This window comes from Dinoponera quadriceps, unplaced genomic scaffold, assembly GCF_001313825.1.
Source record: "Dinoponera quadriceps isolate SergipeBrazil2010 unplaced genomic scaffold, ASM131382v1 scaffold3382, whole genome shotgun sequence".
NCBI classification, from domain to species: Eukaryota; Metazoa; Arthropoda; class Insecta; order Hymenoptera; family Formicidae; genus Dinoponera; species Dinoponera quadriceps.
The window spans coordinates 27,059-45,950 of record NW_014557371.1 but is presented as its reverse complement, the minus strand read 5'-3'; the positions used below and the strand labels follow the sequence as shown (position 1 = coordinate 45,950).

Here is an 18,892-nt window from a genome sequence, read left to right as displayed (position 1 = left end):
TATTCATTGGTATAGTATAAACAAGCATCTACCATTTTCTTTATAAAAATATCCACATAATTACAAAGAAGGAAAAATATAAATTTATACCATATACTTCATATCAAATTGTAACGGATTATTCGTAACGCAAAGTTATAATTTTCATGCTATTTTGTCCTCACATTGGCATTAATATACTGTATTATGCATCTTATTGATTTTGTTTAACAATCAAAAAGCTGTAAATTTCAATAACTCGATGTTACATAATCCATATTTATCCTATGCCTATATATAAATATCTGTATACATTTATATTATTAAAACTCTTACAATACGACTGATATGAATATCGTATAATAATATTTTATGTATTAATTCTAGTTCTCTATAATTGAAGAAACGTTTGATTCGCTGTTTGTTTGTTTGTTTGTTTCAATAAGAAGCAGATTATTGAATATCGTTAATTGGCGATTTTTGGTAATGTCTACTTTCTTGAAAACTGAACACTTCACGTTGGTTGCATTAATTATCACTTATTTTGCGTCTCGTTTATGCGTAATCAAGAATAATAATATCGGGCAGGACACATATTATTTTGACTACAAAATGTATTTTTCTAGATATTTTTAGCTAAATACCACTGTTGGGAAAGTAGTACGCCGTATATTCTTTCTCTGTTGGCACATTATTTATATACATACTGACATATCATGACAACGCAAAAACAATACTACCAACGTGCTCGTTCACACCTTATATATATATATATATATATACTCTAATTTAAAATATATTACATATACACACACACATATATATATATTTTCTAAATTAGAGTATATATATATACTCTAATTAAAAATGTATTATACACACACACACACATATATATGATAGAAATAATCCTCAATTTTAATTCAGATGTTATTGCACATAAGAATAATATAAAATTCCATTCGTAATAAAATATAAAATAATAAATAGCATAACTACCTAAAACACCAAATTTCATTACAGCTCGACGTAGCAATGTGAAAATATACAGGGTATCTCGCTTAATACATACGTGATATTCCGTATACTAATTGATAGCATCGATCTATTACAGAGAAGAATCGATTAACAAGCAGGGGAAGCGACTGGGATACATATGATGTTACCAGTATAATTGGACATTTTCTCTTCGTGTGTATGTACATACATGTTTATATGTATATACATATATATACATGTCCAAGTAAAAACACTTTGAAAAATGTATGTTTAAGATTCCGTTACGTACGACCAGTCATAGAATTATATGTTTCGCGAGAATTTTGATCAATGTACCTTACTACCTACTTTATGATATCAAGCGTTTCTCAAGACACACAATAGTTTTCATCGGCATTCTGACCGTACAACTCTCTCGTGGTAGATCAGAGACCTCGCAATGTGAATTTTACAAGCTTTTAAACTAAAATTTTTCATCATTATAATATATCGTTCGTGAATATAATCTTACAGAGCTGGCTCTCTCGTGCCGTCACACTGGATCATACGGTAAGTAACCGAAACAACTGTTAGAACCGCAAAGACAGGGAGTATCACTGAGACAATGGACGGAATCAGCCGCAAGTCCACCGGCGTAATTAAAAGTCACTTCCTCTCCGTTCTTTATTTCCCTGGAGGCGAACAAGCATAATCGAGGTACGATTCCCTCCACTCTGACCGGGACGAGGCTTGAGTTTGGGTCACAGCTATGATTGGCGTACCGTCCGATATTACCAAAGCGCTCGGGATCTATACAAGTCACTGCGACGCGATTACCGTAGTGCTCTCGCACTACGAGTACGTAATTCATCGCGTTGTGTCTTCGATTCGTTTCGATACGGCGCCGCGCCTCGTGCAGGCTTATCACTTCCCCGGCGTATTCGCAAATGAATCGGCCCTTCTGGATCGTTCCGGTCGTGAAGAGGCCGAGACCTTTGCCCGCTGCCTCGCGCACGACCAGACAATTCAGCGGGCCGTTTTGCACCAATCTGTTTCCGCAATACGACTGGCACGTGCAGTTACCGTTACATTCGTATATCGGCACGCTCGAGTTCTCGTCGATGATTCGCGCGTCGGAATAATTAGCGGAGCCGCGTGTACAGGAGCAGCTGTGACACTCGGCCGTGCACGAACAGCCTGTGGAATATTCCGACTCGAAGTCTACCACATCTACACCGGGTCCCGGTATATTATTCACTACGTACATCACGCCGGCTAGGACGTGCTCATAATCGTCGTTGGAAGCGGTCGCTTCCATGCTTACCGCAATCGACGTATATCAACAAAGAAAGCCAAGGAGGTCCGAGATTGCCTTCCGTGACGAAGGCAGCACGAGATAAAGGGGGGAAAAGATATTGTTTTGTAATGAAACAAAATTCCCCTCTTGTTTTGGTTTTCTAGGTGAAACCTCGAGTTATCCTATCGCGCGGCACTAACCTTCAGAAGTCCCTCGACCGATGACTTGATAGATTGGAACGTGAGAGCAGCGGGCACCGCTATGACCTTGTAACTGATGTAAATCGCAGCGCCGAGCACGGACGCTTTTACCGTCAGCTTCAGGATCTTACTCGACATCGACGGCGGCGGTACTCTGCGAGAAGACGAAGCGATCGGTCGACCGAGTAATAACATACCCAAATATATAGAACGTCCTACAAATCGCGATCATAATCTTAATGGTGGATTTCTTGAGCAATGTGAAATTAATTCGATTCATTTAATATGAAGTTAATATGAATTTATTCATCCTTTGTTCATCCTCAATCCTGCCATAAAACGTAAGCAATAAGCAAACTGGCCAATCACGATCGATCGATTATTCTTCTAACGAACGAGCATAGTTGGCCGATTTGATTACTGCTGAAGCGGTAACTTTTTCTTAGCAAGTATATCTCAGAAAAGTCCTTTTTTCTTAAATCGTTTAAAATCGTTAACATTAAGATCGCCGATAATGTGGGAAATTCTATACAAGGTACGTTACGATAATTTTATACGTACTTTAGGATAGGTGATATATCGGTAGGCTGAACTTTGCCCCAATTCTCGATAATACCCGGTGTGTGTCCCAAACCGACAATTCCAACAACTCGCATTGGTTTGATACCGTGGGATGTAAATTGAGGCATACAAGCTATTTGCAGCGAGTACGTTAAGTAAATGTCTCTCTCCTTGATGAACACTTCTCCCAGTACGGGAAATTCCCCTTTCATGCTAGCGATCATTTCGTCCAGCATCGATCGTTGTTTACAGAACTCGACGTCTTCCTGGGTAATCGGCCTCTTCATAAATGCTAAGTGCCAGCCTAGTTTTATAGTCTGCCACCATGATAACGCTCGTAGTGCACGTTGCATTGTTATGTTGATAGGCCGATCGGCCATGTGAATCATACAGTTTGGTATTTTCTTCGCCTGAAACAAATATATCAAACATTACATTAATCATCGCGCACGTGAATAATCGTTACTTCTAATAAATGCACACTGACCTCCTCGAACGCCCTTCGAAACTCACCACCAGGTGGCATTCCTAGTTCTTTAGCGACATGAGCTGCCATTCTTAGCAATAAGATGTGCAGTAAACCGTTATAAAGACCTTCCTTTTTAAGAATATCCATAATGCATTCTATAAATTAAAAAGAGTCAAGCAGTTATACAGCATACCGACAGCTGAGAATTATTACAAACATGGACTTACGATAACTAATGTCCTTAGCATAACGAAACATGGCTTCTTCGTCAAGTTGCAATATACCAACTCTAGCTTTGCACAACTCGACTACAATTATGTGAGGTTGTACAGCTTGTATAATCTGCAGAAAGTAATTTCAATAACATACTTGCTAAGTATTGACGTTAAGTTATTTGCAAAATCATACTTGTATTGTAACAAGAAATACATGTACATATATTAATTACCTTCGACACGTCATTTTGACTTTCAACGCTGAAATGCGCTGTTCCTATTAGGTATAATTTCCCTCCGTCCGGTGTAGTTAATAATGTCACAGTTTCTGGTAACCTCTCATCAATAGTAGGGTCATATTCCTTTATTCCTGGTATCTCACTCACCTCATCATTAATTTGAGATTCTTTATCCTGGATACCAAAGTCCACACGAAATTCATTTTCTGCAGCAAAAATATATAGAATTAAAACTTAGTATAGGAAATACGATGTAAAAACATATCAAATATGTTATACCTGAAGGTATGTACAGTATCTAATTCTCAATGATTCTATCTTAATATCTATCTAGGTATCTAATTCCTCAATAATTATACCTTGAGGCTTTAAAACTTTCTTCTTATTTCGATATCGCACTGGCATTCTTTGAGAATATTAACGTACTCTTATGAGTTTGCCTTATATTAGTAGCACACAATGGCTGGTTTTATTATTAAATTATAAAGACCTTACACGAGCATGAAACCTTAGAACATTAGCTACTTCTACTACTACAATCATATTGTATCATGTAAGCCAATGACATAGAGAGAACATGTTTATTTCTTTTAAAAGTCAAAAGTATTGAGACAGAAGACGATAGGCAAGAAAGTAGAAAACAGAAGAATATTTTGAACTTACAGAAATATCTGATTTTCTTTCTATATATGCGTATAAAATAGAAAGTAAGGTATGCGATATATCTCACCTATTTCAGTAACAATTTCCTTGTCAAAAGATTCTATGCTTTCCTTGGTATAATTATCTTTTGTTAACGTACAAGCACATTCTGTTATTGATCCAGAACCTGCTTTTGGCTCTGAATTAGTTCGGACCCTGTGAGCTGGCCCAAAGAAAATATAGTCACCTCTCTCGTCAATGTCATAGTTTTCGTCTTCTGCAGATAATATTTTTTGCTGTTGGTCGTCATTGGTGTTCTCGTCAACCTCACTAGATTGGGATGCCATTTTTTCATCTGAAAAATCCATACATTCTGCTGACATACTTATTTCAGTTTATACAGAATATTTGTTTGCGTTTTATCATACCAAATAAACAAAATTGTTATAGCTGCACACCAAAAGAATAATCTGACAAATACATATGTAGAAGATAAACAAACAATAATTAAAAATTGCATATTTTTAGATCGTCAAAGAAATGAAGAATATCTCTAAAATCTTTAAAAGTCCTATTACCGTTAAACATCTTTTTTTTAACAGCCAATATGAATTGCTGCATGTTTTTAACCTGGCAGAAAACTTTAAACACGATCACGGAGATAGGTTCTCCGAGTCGCTATAACGATAGATTCCCAAATTAACTTTTATCGAGTCAATTATTAAGATTCGTCATTCGAAGCACTTACACAACGAACGAAAATTTGAAGGGAAAAGCTAGCGTATGGAAGAATGCTCATCGAGACACACGTCAAATCATCGCATTACTATAATAACCGCGGTTCTGAACGAGCACACTAGATTCGTGTGTCAAAGAGGACTTTTTACCAAAAGCGCTCATGATAAGCGCTTATCGGTAGCATTCCGTACTAAGTTCGCGATATTAGTCGGTATCGAAATTGTTAAGAAACGTCTAGTGAAATGACAATCCGACGAAATACTACCGTTATTTCAATCGTTCGCGAGACACGTCGTGAATCAACTCTTAATTTGTGACTATCACGAATACGATATTTCTCAATGACATAAGTTACCGGCGAATATTATCTTAATACGATTCTCTCTATAAATTTTTCAAATTTCGCACACGTATCTTATCGTGGATTTTTTTTCTCGCACGGACTGTTATAATTTTCCACCGATTTTTCTAGGAACAGGAAAGAAAAATTAAAAGATATCGAACTTTAACATGAGCTTTATTCAGTGTCGATCAGTTTTACATACTCAGCGTCACTAATTTGATTAAATTTGGATAATATATTCTGTGACTTTGCAATTCTCTCCTCGAACGATATAATATTTAGATATCACTTACCAGGTACTATGTTTATATTGCAAAACATCCGGCGAATATGGTTCACTTTAGGTAAGGAATCTTTAATGCAGGAAAAGAATATTTCGAGAAATTTCGAAGATGAGACAACGCTTTACGTTGCAAACGTCACGGAAACGAAATTGATCGAGCGCATTCACAATGTCGCTAACACAAGTCCCTAGAAATTGATTATTCCTATTGGATATCATAAATCGAATGTCGAGTGTAGTGTAAATCTTCCGTTATTCGAACTACTCGCGACACTGGACGAGAAATATTTCAATTTTGTTAATATTTCTAACATATTTGTCAACGTGTTTGATAATATTCTGTACTTACCGATTATCGTGCGATTGATGAGCCAACCTGTGCACGGCGTATCCCGTATTATCGCGAAATGACGAACGGTTGGGAACAGTGTTTAACGTACTTCGTAGTTGTATAGTAGCGGTTTTAAAATGCTCGCACGCGTAACAAGATGAATGAGAGACAATACTGATTTCGTAATACGAATATTCCAAATTGACGTCGTCACGGTGTTCTCCTAATAAATTACCTTCCGTCGCGCGTGCAATTTCGTCATCGATGTACCCGTCGGACGATTGCGTGAGGAGATCGTGAGATTTGGCGCCAACCTAACCTCATTTCGAGCCGCGAGAACGGTTTTTAAATGCAACTCCCAACACGTGAGGTATTTCGGTAGCCTGCCATAAGACATGAAGGAGTTCGAGGAGGTCAACTGCGAGGTAATACGCTGTTTCGAAAAATTCAATTGTCGTTACCGTTAGCGATCGTACAACCGCAATAATTCGCAGCGCTCAATTAACATTTTTTTCACTGCGAGTACAATTTAAGGAAATGTGGCATTTTGTCTGGTAAATATGACTTTCCCCCTTCTGTAATTTCCCCTCGTAATTCCTCTTTTCTTTTACTGCAGATTCGCAGGACCGTGGACCTTCCGCTCTCTGTGTCGAACAGGTTGAGAAATTTAGAGGCAGAGGAACAGAACCAATCGGCGATTTCTCAAGAACATAATGACACCAATGATTGCTACGGAGGATTTCTGCACAATGCGACGTATGCTTGGTTGAGTTATGATTGTCATTTTGTAGTTTTCAATGCAAAAACAGGGGAGAGCATTAGTAGTTGGACATTTCGCGGAACTGTGACATCCGTCTCCCAATTTCCCACGCAATCTGGAGATTTGCCGTTGCTGCTGATTGGAATAGATAATAATGCAAGCAGACCAAAGGATTCTTCAGGATTGTTGTGTATATTTGACTGTACTGTGTCCCGTGTCTTAAGAGCAATTCGTGTGAGTATATTCTAGTGTTATTTCCTTGTTAAAATATTCAATCAAGTGCTTCTCGTGAGCTGTCTACATATTTGTTAAGTGCTTAGTATTTAAATATGTTCAATTACAAATTTCTTATATCTGGTTGTTGACACATTGCGGACCAGACATTTTATTGCTAACCGTACCCAGTGGCCGGGTATGGTTAGCAGGAGGTCGTATTCAGTAGCAACTGTGCGATATCTCGCCAACGGCCTCTAACGACGCAATATGAAAGACGAGATATGTCGTTACCGGCCTCTAACGACGAAATAGGAAAAACGTTAACTCGTGTCTTCCTGCTCAAACGTTGCTGACCGGCCACGAGTAAACTCGTGATCGATGCAAGATACATTTGCAAAGCCTGTTGTGTACCATTATACGTAGGTGATTGCTACACCGTTTATCATACCAAAAAGAAATATTAAAAGTTAAATATTAAATAAAATTTTTTGAAGTTTATTGTTTCACTTCTACATTCCAATTACGAAATAATAGCCGATTACATGAGATAAATTCTAAGTAAAATTGTCGGTCAACAATGTGTCAAAAAAGTACTAGGAACTTTGGTTTAAAATTGATTTTTAAATAAAAATGTTATGATAATTATTAAAAAAACAATTTTTTTAATAATACCTGAAATGTATCCTATTTTACGTCCATTATTTTTAAAAAATTCGCAAAAATTTATTTTCAAGTAAAAAAAGTTAGGATAATTATTAAAACACATAATTTTTTTTTTTCAATAATACCTAAAATGCGTCCTATTTTACAATTTCTGAAAGTTTGACAAACATTGCTTCATCAATAAAAATGTTATGACGATTTTAGTAACGTGCAAGTTTGCCCAAAAACGTGCGGTCCCAAGCGTATGTCTTAGATTTCTTAGCGGTCCGCAATGTGTTAAGTTATGCAGAAGGATAACATGGGTGAAAAGTTAATGTTGCATTTGTACCTTATAGATGCCATGTGGGGTGGAGAAGGTGTGTGTTATATCAGGTGGCGCGGAATGGGAAGAGTTCAACGAGAAGAGGCCAGACAATGTGCTGAACGAGATGGATGGTATAGCTTGTGTAGTTTTACGTGACCTTCAGCACATCATGATCGACCTCCGAAGATCCACATGGGACGTGCATGATTTATCTACTGTTATGGATGAAACGTCACCGGCAGAAATGGATCTGTCAGCGAAACAGGCCCCCGCCAGAGGCCGTCGCTTCAGTCAAGAGAGGCACGCGGCTTACAATCTGCTAAATAATCGTAAGTATTGCAAAATATAATTGTGTGCGTGCATTCATTATTAGCCAATAATTAATTAAATATTTAAAAATATTAAGCAATTAAATATTCAATATTAATCAAATATTGCGATGCGATTGTTCACCTGGAGATTGGGTGTTTTAAGGCGTAGAAAGATACATCGGCTTCAATAGAGAAGAGTTCGAATCGTCCCCGTTATTCGGCGAGAACCTAACCACAGCGATCGTTAGTTCCACGAAGATCGGTTGTCTGATCACCGGCTGTCTGGGTCGGGTGATCATTTGGCAGAACGACGGCTCCGTGGGGTGGATCAGTGCGCCCATCGACGAGAACATGGCGGTCACGCATCTGGCCTTACTGGAGCCCACGGACGATCCTAGGCCATTTTGTTACCTGTGGGCGGTGTTGCAGGACGAGTCGTCGTCGAGGGCGCCGTCCGTGCTGCGGATGTACGCCATGCTGTTCGAGAGGAAGTACTGCGACCGCGGGATAAACCTGTACTTCAACCTGGAGGCCGATCCCAGTCTGAAGTTCGAGTTCGAGTTGAGCGAGAACGAGCGGGTCGTCGGTTTGTGCACCGTCGAGAGGGAGGCCAATCCGGAGCAGACCGACTCGGGCGTCAAGAAGGGCGAGGATAATCTGCTGCTCATCTCCACCAGCAGTAGGACGCTGCTGTTCGATCTGAATCAATGGTACAAAGAGCAGATGCCCCGCACGATCGACGAGTGCCAGAATCCGAACAGCATCCTGGCGACTTATCGCGTCAGGTCGAACCTGTTGCAGGAGAAGTACGGGCCGGTCGTTAATTTCGCTTACGTGCCGCTGAGTTTGCGGGAGTTCCCGAGCAACGGGCCGAGCTCGCCCGAGGAGCTCTTCTACCCGAACTCCCTGTCGCTCGAGTGGGTGGAGCTGAGCCCGACGCGACTGACGTTCTGGATGACTCGCGGCGTTCAGGCGGATTTGCTGCGCGAAATGGCAATTGCGGGCCCGGTGATACTGCTGCAACCGTCGGAAACGTTTCACCGGTGCCTGGCCGCCGGCCTGGTGCCGTTCAACTCGGAATTCTCCTTCGCCAGCGACTACAACGCGCAACGGGAGATGCTGCTGTCGCTCTGCCTCGAGCAACGATGGTCCACCTTCCTGGTGAGGTGCGCTCTGGATTGGGCGGACGGTAGCGCGGCGTATCTGTATCCGAGTTTCCTCAAGTGGGGCGTTCAGAGAGCCTCCACGATCAAGATACTCGCCGATCGGCTCTGCGTCCCGTTGTTCGACCAGTCGGGCAGCGGCATCGGCGAGGCCGACGTGAGGACCTTGCGCTTCTGCTCCCAGCAGTTGGAATGCCTGTCCAACGTGGTGGCGAAGTTGCCGTTCGGCACGGCGGACCTGGCGACCCAGCGGAGGACGCTGAAACGCGTCTCCACGTATTTCCAGGTGCTCCTCTGGTTCTACGACGTGGGCCTGCTGCCCGAGACGCAGGAACTGGAGGAGGAGACCCTGCCCATCTCCTTAGCGCTGAAAGTGCCTTATCCGTACGAAAAGCTCTCGACGTCCTACAAGGAGAAACGAGGGCAGATCGCTCGAACGAGCAAAGGCGGTAGCGACGAGGAGGAGGAGGTGCTGTTCATCGACGAACTGATCACGCGCGAGTGCTCCGTGCTGAAGGAACAGTGGGAAAGAGAAGGCGGCCTGGGCGGCTGTTATCCACCGCCATCGCTGCAATCTCTGCTGCGAAGCTACCTGACGGACTGCCAGCACACGGAGCCGCGCGAGGTCAGTTGCAAGCACCAGATCACGATCTACTTACTGATGGACTTGGCGATGCTGCTGCAGCGGCTGTATCCCGGCGTGGACCAGCTGATCAAGTACCCGTCCGCTTTCAAGATGAGCCCCAGCCTCATCAAGCTCACCCAGGCGTTCTGGCTGCTGGATCACGAGGACTACCAAGGCTTCCTCGACATGATGACCGGCCAGCTGGTGTCCGACTCGGACGTCAAAGACTGGCATCACCGGTTCATATTGCGCACTCTGGTGCGCAACAATCAGCACAAGCTGGCCCTGGTCTACCTTCGTGTGAGGAAACCACCTCTGTCGTCCGTGGAGGAGCAGAGCGTCGCCGTGAGCCTGTCGGTGGAGCACGGCCTGGTGCAGTCGGCCTTCCACCGCCGGCCGCCCTGCCACTACGAGCAACTGCTCACCTGCTTCTTCCGCGCGTGCAAGACCTACGGCAGGCTCGACGAGATCCTGCACCTCGCTCTGGACTCCGAGGAGGAGGAGGTGTTCGTCAAGTTCCTGCAGGAGAACAAGACGGAGGACGTGCGGCTGCTGTACTACCTGCAGCGATGTCGGTACACGGAAGCGATCGGTGGCGACCACCTCGCGCGTCGTCAGCCGAGTTTCCTCGAAGACGGCGCCCAGTCGAGTATGCTCGGCGCGTACAACACGACCCTGCCCGACATCACGAAGCGCTTCTCCGCGAACGCGGCCGCGATCAGCCTGGACGTGGAGGCCCCCCGTTACCCTCGGCCCATGTCGCACTGCAGGAGCCACGACCGGCTGCGCGGCATACACGAGACGGTGATTGCGAAGGCGCGGGAGACCTACCTGCGGGGCGAGAAGTGTCAGATCCCGTTCGTGAGCGCGCCCTGCATGTCGCTCAGGCTGAATCACCACGGCGCGAGCGTGAACTGCGTGCTGTTCCCGGCGCGCAAGAGCCGTCGCGCCGGCAAACGCACGGTCGATCAGATCTACGAGGAGGGTGCGAACGACCACGACGTCGACTGCGCGAAACGTCGGAAATTGTCCGACGGGAGCGCCTCGCCGAACAGGTCGACCGGCCCAGCCAAGGAGTCGGAGCTGAGCTTCGCGACGCCTCTGGTGAAGCGCAAGTTCAACGCGAGCAAGGACGTCGTCTGCGAGACGCCGCACTCGATTCTGAAGATCAGGCGCCTCATCAGGAGCTCGGTGTCGCCCGGCGACCTCGCGAGCTCGCTTCAAGAGAAGGAGCTCGTGGACGGGTTCGCCGACAACCAGTCGAAGAAGACCAGCAGGCAGATACGATTCAGCGTCAATCAGCCGAAGGAGATTTTGCAATACGAAGACGAGGCGAAGGAGGAACGTGAAGAGGGAGAGAAGGTGGAGACGAAAGTGGGGGAGGAGGAGGACGAGCGGGGAAACGACGGCAAGAGCGTGTTCGCCGGGGCTTCCTCGGCCGACGAGGTCTTCCTCAGCCCGGACGCGAACGATGAGCTGTGTGGCGAGAGCGCGGTCCTCAGCGGCAACTCCAGCATCTCCAGCAGGAACTACTGCCTCCCGCGTCCGCGACCCAGCCTCCGAAGAAGTGCCTTACAATCGTCCGTGGAGATGCTGCAAGGATCGAGCGACGCGAGAAGAGCCAGTGGCGCGTCCTTGTCCGCGACGACCTCGTTAGCTGGCAAGCCGTCCGCCACGAATACCTCCGGAAGACGCAGTTCACTGCAGTCCGCCGGCTACTCTACCACTATGCTCTCCTCCGACAGCGATGTCAGCGACTACTCGATGAGCAAACTGGAGCGCATCACCCTGCAGTCTCGCTGGAGCTTCTCCGTGGAGAGGGATCGTAAAAGTGGGTTCACGTCGTCCACTCCGTTGACGAAGAAGATCGTTTTTCAGAGGCGCGTCAACGACGAGCTGTTCAGAGAGGAAGACGACGGAGAGGGGGAGAAGGAGGAGGGGGAGGTTGATGAGAAAGAGGGATCGAAGTCACCTGTGGGAGGTACGCGCGAGGTGGGGGAGGAGCTCGACGTGCCGGGCGAGCCCGAGAGGTTCTCGAATATCGAGCAGCCTGTTCACGGCAAGAGCGAACTCATGGAGGACAGTCCGGAGAGGAACGCGCGAGGCGAGCAGAGCGAAGACAAGTACGACAATGGGGTCGCGAGGAGGGAGGCTTCGAGTACCGACGGAGAACAGCCTGCGCCGGAGAAGGTCGCGGAACCTAGGCCGACCGCCTCAGACGAGTCCGACGAGGAGCTCTTCCAGTTACAATACAGCCAAAACGAGGACGAGGAGGAGGACGACGAAGTGTTCAAGAGTCTGTCTATAGAGGACCAAGTTGCCGTCTCCCGCTTGCCGGACACCCTGGACCCGGAAGAACGCGATAAGAGATCGAACGGTTTGAGGGAGTCCGTACGAGTAACGGGCGACGTCGACTTCACCGACGACGAGTCGACGAGCAAGGACGAGATGATGGTCTTCGAGTCGGGCGACGCCGACGAGAAGAAGACGCACTCGACCGTGGCCGCTTCGGGGAACGTACTGTACGACATGTCGAACATCACGGATGACGAGTCCGACGGTAACTTTAGGGAGAGCGAGGAGCCGAAGAACAGCGAGCTGCCGGAGCTGTCGAGGCGGCAACGGGAGAAGAGCCAGCCCGAAGAGGGTGGGGTTTCGGGAGACGACGTCTCGGGAAGAGGCTCGGGTGGAACCGTGCCGGGGGCCGAGTCTCGGGAGGAACCGTCGGAAGCCGCGAGTTCCTCGAAGCGGAGTCAGCCGGTGCGAGCGACCAGGTCGCGCAGAGCGAGCTCGAAGGACGCAGAGAGGGTCACGCGTTCGCGGAGAGGGAGCTCGACGGCGCGAGACTTGGTCGGCACGACGACGTCGGACTCCTCGTCGCGAGGTGAGGCGATTACCGAGAGACCGGCGCAGCGAGCGCGACGAGCGGGCTCGGTGGCGAAGGATTCGCCGGCGAGCGAGCCTCGGCGGCGCGCGAGTTCCATCGCGTTGGACACGTTGCTGGATCCCCGAGAAGCGGATCCTGCGAAGCCGGTGGCGCGATTGAGGAGAGCGAACTCGTCGAAGGACATTTCACTGCCGGCGAGGCCGCGTTCTCGGCGAGCGAGCTCCCTCGCGAAGGAGGCGCCGACGGGCGAGGGGCTCGGAGCAGCGGCTTCGTCGGAATCGACGGGCTCCTCGGATGCGGCCAAGAAGGGTCGCGGCAGATCCGCAGCGAAGGAGGCCCCATCGGAGCCGAAGGACGAGCCGGCGGTGCGGAGAAGCGCGAGGCTCACGTCTTCCGCGAGGAAAGAGGCGGACGCGCCGTCGAGGACTCGCTGCAGGTTCGAGAGCGACGACGAGGAGGACACGGCCGCGAGGAAGAGGTCCGTGCGCGCGAGGAGGTCTTCGGTGACGGGCGGCTCGCCTACGACGGAACTGGCCGTCAAAGCGAGTCGAGCTCGACGTGGTAGTTCAGCGCCTAAAGAGGTCACCGTGCAGACCGGGAGGAAACGCAGGTCCAGCAGTATCATGAGAGAGGTCCTGCCGGAAGATGCCGAGCTCTTTATAGAGTCCTCGGAGAGCCCGAGGCGACTCAGGAGCTCCTTCGCCAAGGAGATGGTCGACAGTCCGGCCGCGAACACACGCAGACGCAGCATGTCGATACAGTCGATACCGGAGGAGCTGGAGGACATCCTGAGCCAGCCGTCGAGGGAGACGAGGTCCGCGGCTCGAAAAGAGACGGCCAGCGCCAGGGAGAGGAGAGCGGCCAGCGCGGACGTGTCGCACAAGGAGCTGAGGATAAGGCTCCGGAGGACCGGCATGAGAAGCATCGTCGAGGAGCCGGTAGCGGAGGAAGCCGTCGCGGAGGAGCGAAGGGAGCTCCGAGAGGACAGCGAAGTCGGGACCCCCCCGCGCCGAAGGAGAGCGCCGTCGGTCACCGCACTCGTCGACGCGGGGAAGGACGAAGCGCAGCGAGCCAGCACGAGCGAAGAAAGCGGCAACATGTTCTCTTTCTCGAAGCCCGAGAAGGTGGACGTGCCGTCCGACGAGAAAGGTGTCTAGGCAGCCGCGTGTCCCGAGTAAATGGTCTCACGTTGCACGATGAACGTCCTGTGAATGACGAGTGGGTGAATAAATATCTGTAGTCGAAATCAGCTGGTGTGATCATTGTAATTGCAAATAAGCAAATCAATCGCGCAGTTCACGCACACATCGTAAGACGTGGCACCATTTACTCAAGTCTGATCTGTAACAGGTGTGGTGAAACCTTTAGGTATTCTGAACGCGCTCATGACGTTGTTTGCTCGCTGACAAGTCGATTTATTAGTCCTGAGTAGGAATTTTGCGGATAAGCACGCGTGATTGCCAAGCTTTCCTAACAGAGAGTGTCATCACGATGTTTAAAACACAGGTTTAAATACTGAGAGCGTTCACGTTTCTTGTCAGCGCGCTCAGATTACGGGCCTTAGTTTTTTGCTTCAAACTCTGATACTGCAACACTGTCCTTATTTGATGACGTCAGAAGCGAGGAAACGCATGCCGAGAATTCTTACAGTATATACGTTCAAGGAAAAAATTCCTTTTTAATCCTTTTTCTTTTTCATGATTTTGTCAGTGTTAATTTTACGGTCATTTGTTGATTGTTAGAGCAAAAGTGTTTGGAGTATTTTACTAATGTGTCGAATCGATCATAAATGTTATTTTGTGGATATATCTTTTTATTTGAACGTGTACCGTAAATACTCTCGACATGCATTTCCTGGAGGAGCGAGGAACGCTTCTGACGTCATCAAACAAAGATAGTTGCAGCGCCTATGCAGGAGTCTTAAAAATGTATTGTCCATGAGTCAAAATGATGAAAAAAATTGCGAAAAAATTATAAATCGATCTACATCGCATTTAAAAGCGACACCAAAAATTGACGGTAATTCAGAGGCTAGATAAAAAATTACTCCATTTTAAAGGAAATTGTAAGGTAAAACGGGTTTCATAAGAATCCAATGAAATTTGCACTACATATATATTGAAATATTATACTGAAAAATTATCTAACTCATTACTCGTGCCATTAGAAAAAGATTGACCTATTCGAGAGCGGAGATATTTATAGCTAAAGTTGATACGTTTTATAGATATTCTTGAAAATAGCGTGGCATTTGTAATTTCTATTTTAAATAACTTATAAATTAAAAATAAGATTTTTTAATTAAAACTTACTATGATATTAAAAACTAATATGCAGACATACACAAATTTTAGAATTATTGACTATCTTGTCTAAAATTGAAATAGACATATATACGTATGTCTATTTCAATTTTATTTCAAGTTAACATTTATTATTTAGATAGTGAAATAAATGTACAGGAATTTTGCTTAATAAATACTAAATTTATGAGTAGCCCTTTTGATGCACCACTGAAAATATAGGGCGTTAGTGGATAATACATCCTCAAGCTGTGATTTAATAATTTAATCAAGTCACAGCTGGCTTGATAATTTGATCAAGTCACAATTCAAGGTTTAAAGTAAAAAAAACTAAAGGCCTGCTACACCTATTATAGTTTGGCTTTATACGGTAAGGTGTCTCAAAACTGAACGATTTAATGAGATCATTGTTTTTAATTTGCAGATATTGGAGAAGTCCCGAATTATGTGTTTTCACCACCTCAAACCAGATCTAAAAATGTGTTTCCGAATCAACATCGTAGGTTGTAATTCAGTAATTGATTTATCGATGTTCTCTTTTATTCTTCTCTCAATGCTTCATACCATCTTGCTTTGCTATTCTTTGGGACTTTTGTATTGAGGCTCCAGAGTAGTCAGCGAAGAACTCCGCATTGACATTCAGAACAAAAAAAAGGACGAACTAATAGAGTGCATCAAGCAAGTGCTACATGCAAATGCTTCGAAACATTGCTTCTTTCCATCTTTTGGGCCCAAATAAAGGAAGAAAAAGAAGAAGAAACGCTTCGAAGCATTTGTAATGTTTGCTGGATCGCACTTGTGTACGTGAAAAGTGGCGTGGTGACGAAATTTTGTGTTGTATCCGATTTTCTTATTATTTGCTTAATTGTACAGGTGATTTGTGACATACTTATTAAATCCGTGAAAACGGACGAAAACCAAGATTAGCTTGAAATGTTATACGCGGAAGCATATTTTTCACTTCTTTCAACTGTGAAATCATGTGTTTTCCTGAATGAATTGGGCCGTATTTCATGTGTCCTTTACAGCTATTTATTTACTTCAGGAGGAAAAAAGGGAATTTTCGTCCATTCTCACAAGTATCTTCGAGCGATCTCAAGTATTGTTTTATCCAAATATTTCTTTATTTGCAAGTGACATGCAATATTTCTCGCCTGTGACGCCACGAATCTAATATAGCAGCGGCGATTACTCCGGAGCGTTAATTTGAACCATCTTATAAGAGGTCCATCTTATAAGAGGGTAATTTGCTTCATTTTATATTAATTCTTCTTTTTTACTTTTACAGAAAAATAAAGTCATTCATACCGAGTCCTTATCAGAAGGGCGTAGAAAATCCTGCTGTCCAGAAACCTGACGATATTGTCGAACCCAACCGTTACTGTCGCGTAACTGTCAAGACTTATGGATCGCGATTTCGGACAAAATTCGTTATACCAAACAAAACCAAAAGTGCAAAAAAATGAGCGAGAACTTTCCCAAAAATCCGGAAATTGAACTTTATCGTGCTCCTTTGGTTTGTGAATTTTTCAATATTCCTAAATTCAATTTATACGTTCTTTCCCGGCTACGATATCTGTCTTCTTGTGATATATGTGATCGTATTTTTTATGTAAAACTGTTTGTATTATTAGAATGGCACTCATTCGACTATATTGTAATTGACCATAAACCTCGTTGTTTGCGGTGGTAGAGAGGGCTGTGTGGTCAATTGCCGCGTGTAAGTAAACAGAATTTTCTCTACGATTAAGCATCAGAAACGCTGGAAGGCCAATCTGTAGGAATTATAGATATAGTATCTTGAATTCCGTCGGGAAGGGATTAGAAAAATTACGGGAAAACTTAGATAACTGAGAATTGATTATCGTATACGCATCGACTGGTCGTGTATACGAAACTATCGATCGTCTCCAGCGTCTTTGTTTTGCATAAAGATATAGTACAAAGCGACTATGCTTATATGATGAACAATTGCTAACAATCAATGAGGCATGTTGGACCGGGGAATTATCAGATTAGAGATTTTAAAGCGGTAAATTCTAAAATTTCGTTTCGAGTTCGTCGATTGCCAGCTATATCGTAAAGCGAGAGATCTGGTACGTAATGCTGGGGACCATACAGGAAACGAGATCCTATGAAGAAAAAGTGTCGGATTCACAGTTCTTGATAATCGATAAGATATCCGAAGAGATAACTTTTGGACACATTGACCGTCCTGTTTTTGCTATTTTTCTTTTTTGACAATCCGGTTTCTTTTAACAGAATCCCTGATGTATTAAATAAAGCAATTTTTTTTCTTTTTCTAATTAGGATATACATATATATATATATTATGTTGATAAATTTGATCAATTGCAACACAGCGGTACTTAGAATATATGTTAGCGCGATATTGATTAGGAATATTTTTCCTTCTTTTTCGAAAGCGATGTACACATGTAGTTTCGAAGATTGTTTTTGTAATCTATGTAAACCTGTAATGATTGATTCACAAAAACTGCATCGTACGTGTTAGCTGGTACGATTCTATTTCATTCGATCTTAAATATGTCGTGCTTAACTCCTACGTCAACACATGAACGGATAATTGTACAGGAATGACAGCTACAGTTGAATATATCATGCCAAAATATACCATAATGATAAACTATCATTAATAATGTATTATATCGACCGTTCTTGACGCATACCCAGGACATGGACACATATACCCTCTCTTTCTCCCACACATACACGACTAAAATAACATTCATTCCGTTTATGTATACATATGTCTTTTTTGACAGAAATTTGCTCTCAAGGCTACAGTCTGTTTTTGTAACGTTAATACTTTTAGAATATGATTTCGTAGTACAGAACGTTTTCTGCTCTACATTTTGCATATGATAATACTTATATATATATATATATATATTTTTTTTTTTTTTCTTTAAAAGGCAGTGTATCATAACTTTGTAAATAATTTATTAACGTGTACTCATGTATAGTTGTATTAATACAATAAATGTAAAGGAAAAGTAATACACATGGTAGTATCTCGAAAAAAAAAGAAAAGAAGAAAAGACTCCAGTCACCACAAATAATATACATCATCGCAAATAAACTCGTACTCTAATGGGGTATTATTTGATCGCTGTCGGTACAATTTTTATCTCTCCTGATATGCAAATCTTATGTGAATTAGTAGATAATAAATTGTACATATAATACGTCCGCATATACGTTCCTTATAATAATCGATAATTAATAATAAATGAATCGTAATAGCATTTCGTAAATATATGTATTCTTTTGGAAATATAAATAGGGTAAAGTGTATCCGGAAAAAAATTATTCATATATAATCAGATATAGTTATATATATATAATAATATATAAAGCGTCA

General features: G+C 44.1%; 3 protein-coding genes across 9 annotated transcripts; 1 reads left to right on the top strand and 2 right to left on the bottom strand.

Moving 5' to 3' along the window:
* Positions 1-808: 808 nt before the first annotated feature.
* LOC106749062 (histone-lysine N-methyltransferase SETMAR) lies at positions 809-2,296 on the bottom strand. The gene has a single exon (XM_014628122.1). The coding sequence runs from the start codon at positions 2,273-2,275 to the stop codon at positions 1,511-1,513; it is 765 nt and encodes a 254-aa protein (XP_014483608.1). The 5' UTR covers positions 2,276-2,296; the 3' UTR covers positions 809-1,510.
* LOC106749060 (traB domain-containing protein) lies at positions 2,252-6,055 on the bottom strand. Of its 4 annotated transcripts, none has more exons than XM_014628117.1 (8): positions 5,955-6,055; positions 4,669-4,935; positions 3,933-4,144; positions 3,712-3,826; positions 3,503-3,639; positions 3,016-3,425; positions 2,455-2,608; positions 2,252-2,329 (listed from the first exon to the last, which is right to left on the bottom strand). In XM_014628117.1, exons 1-8 carry the CDS (start codon positions 5,980-5,982, stop codon positions 2,297-2,299), a joined length of 1,356 nt encoding a protein of 451 aa, XP_014483603.1. In that variant the 5' UTR covers positions 5,983-6,055; the 3' UTR covers positions 2,252-2,296. The 4 variants fall into 4 exon arrangements, with proteins under 4 accessions (XP_014483603.1, XP_014483604.1, XP_014483602.1 ...); XM_014628118.1 differs by lacking the exon at positions 5,955-6,055 and adding an exon at positions 5,329-5,572; XM_014628116.1 differs by lacking the exon at positions 5,955-6,055 and adding an exon at positions 5,159-5,319.
* Positions 6,056-6,274: 219 nt separating this feature from the next.
* Positions 6,275-18,556, top strand: LOC106749068 (protein ELYS). Of its 4 annotated transcripts, XM_014628136.1 has the most exons (7): positions 6,275-6,700; positions 6,892-7,269; positions 8,250-8,547; positions 8,693-13,444; positions 13,475-14,353; positions 15,932-16,010; positions 16,796-18,556. In XM_014628136.1, the coding sequence occupies exons 1-7, from the start codon at positions 6,671-6,673 to the stop codon at positions 16,971-16,973; spliced, it is 6,594 nt and encodes a 2,197-aa protein (XP_014483622.1). In that variant the 5' UTR covers positions 6,275-6,670; the 3' UTR covers positions 16,974-18,556. The 4 variants fall into 4 exon arrangements, with proteins under 4 accessions (XP_014483622.1, XP_014483620.1, XP_014483624.1 ...); XM_014628134.1 differs by having other exon boundaries at positions 8,693-14,353; XM_014628138.1 differs by having other exon boundaries at positions 8,693-14,353; positions 15,932-16,006; positions 16,796-16,888.
* Positions 18,557-18,892: the final 336 nt, after the last annotated feature.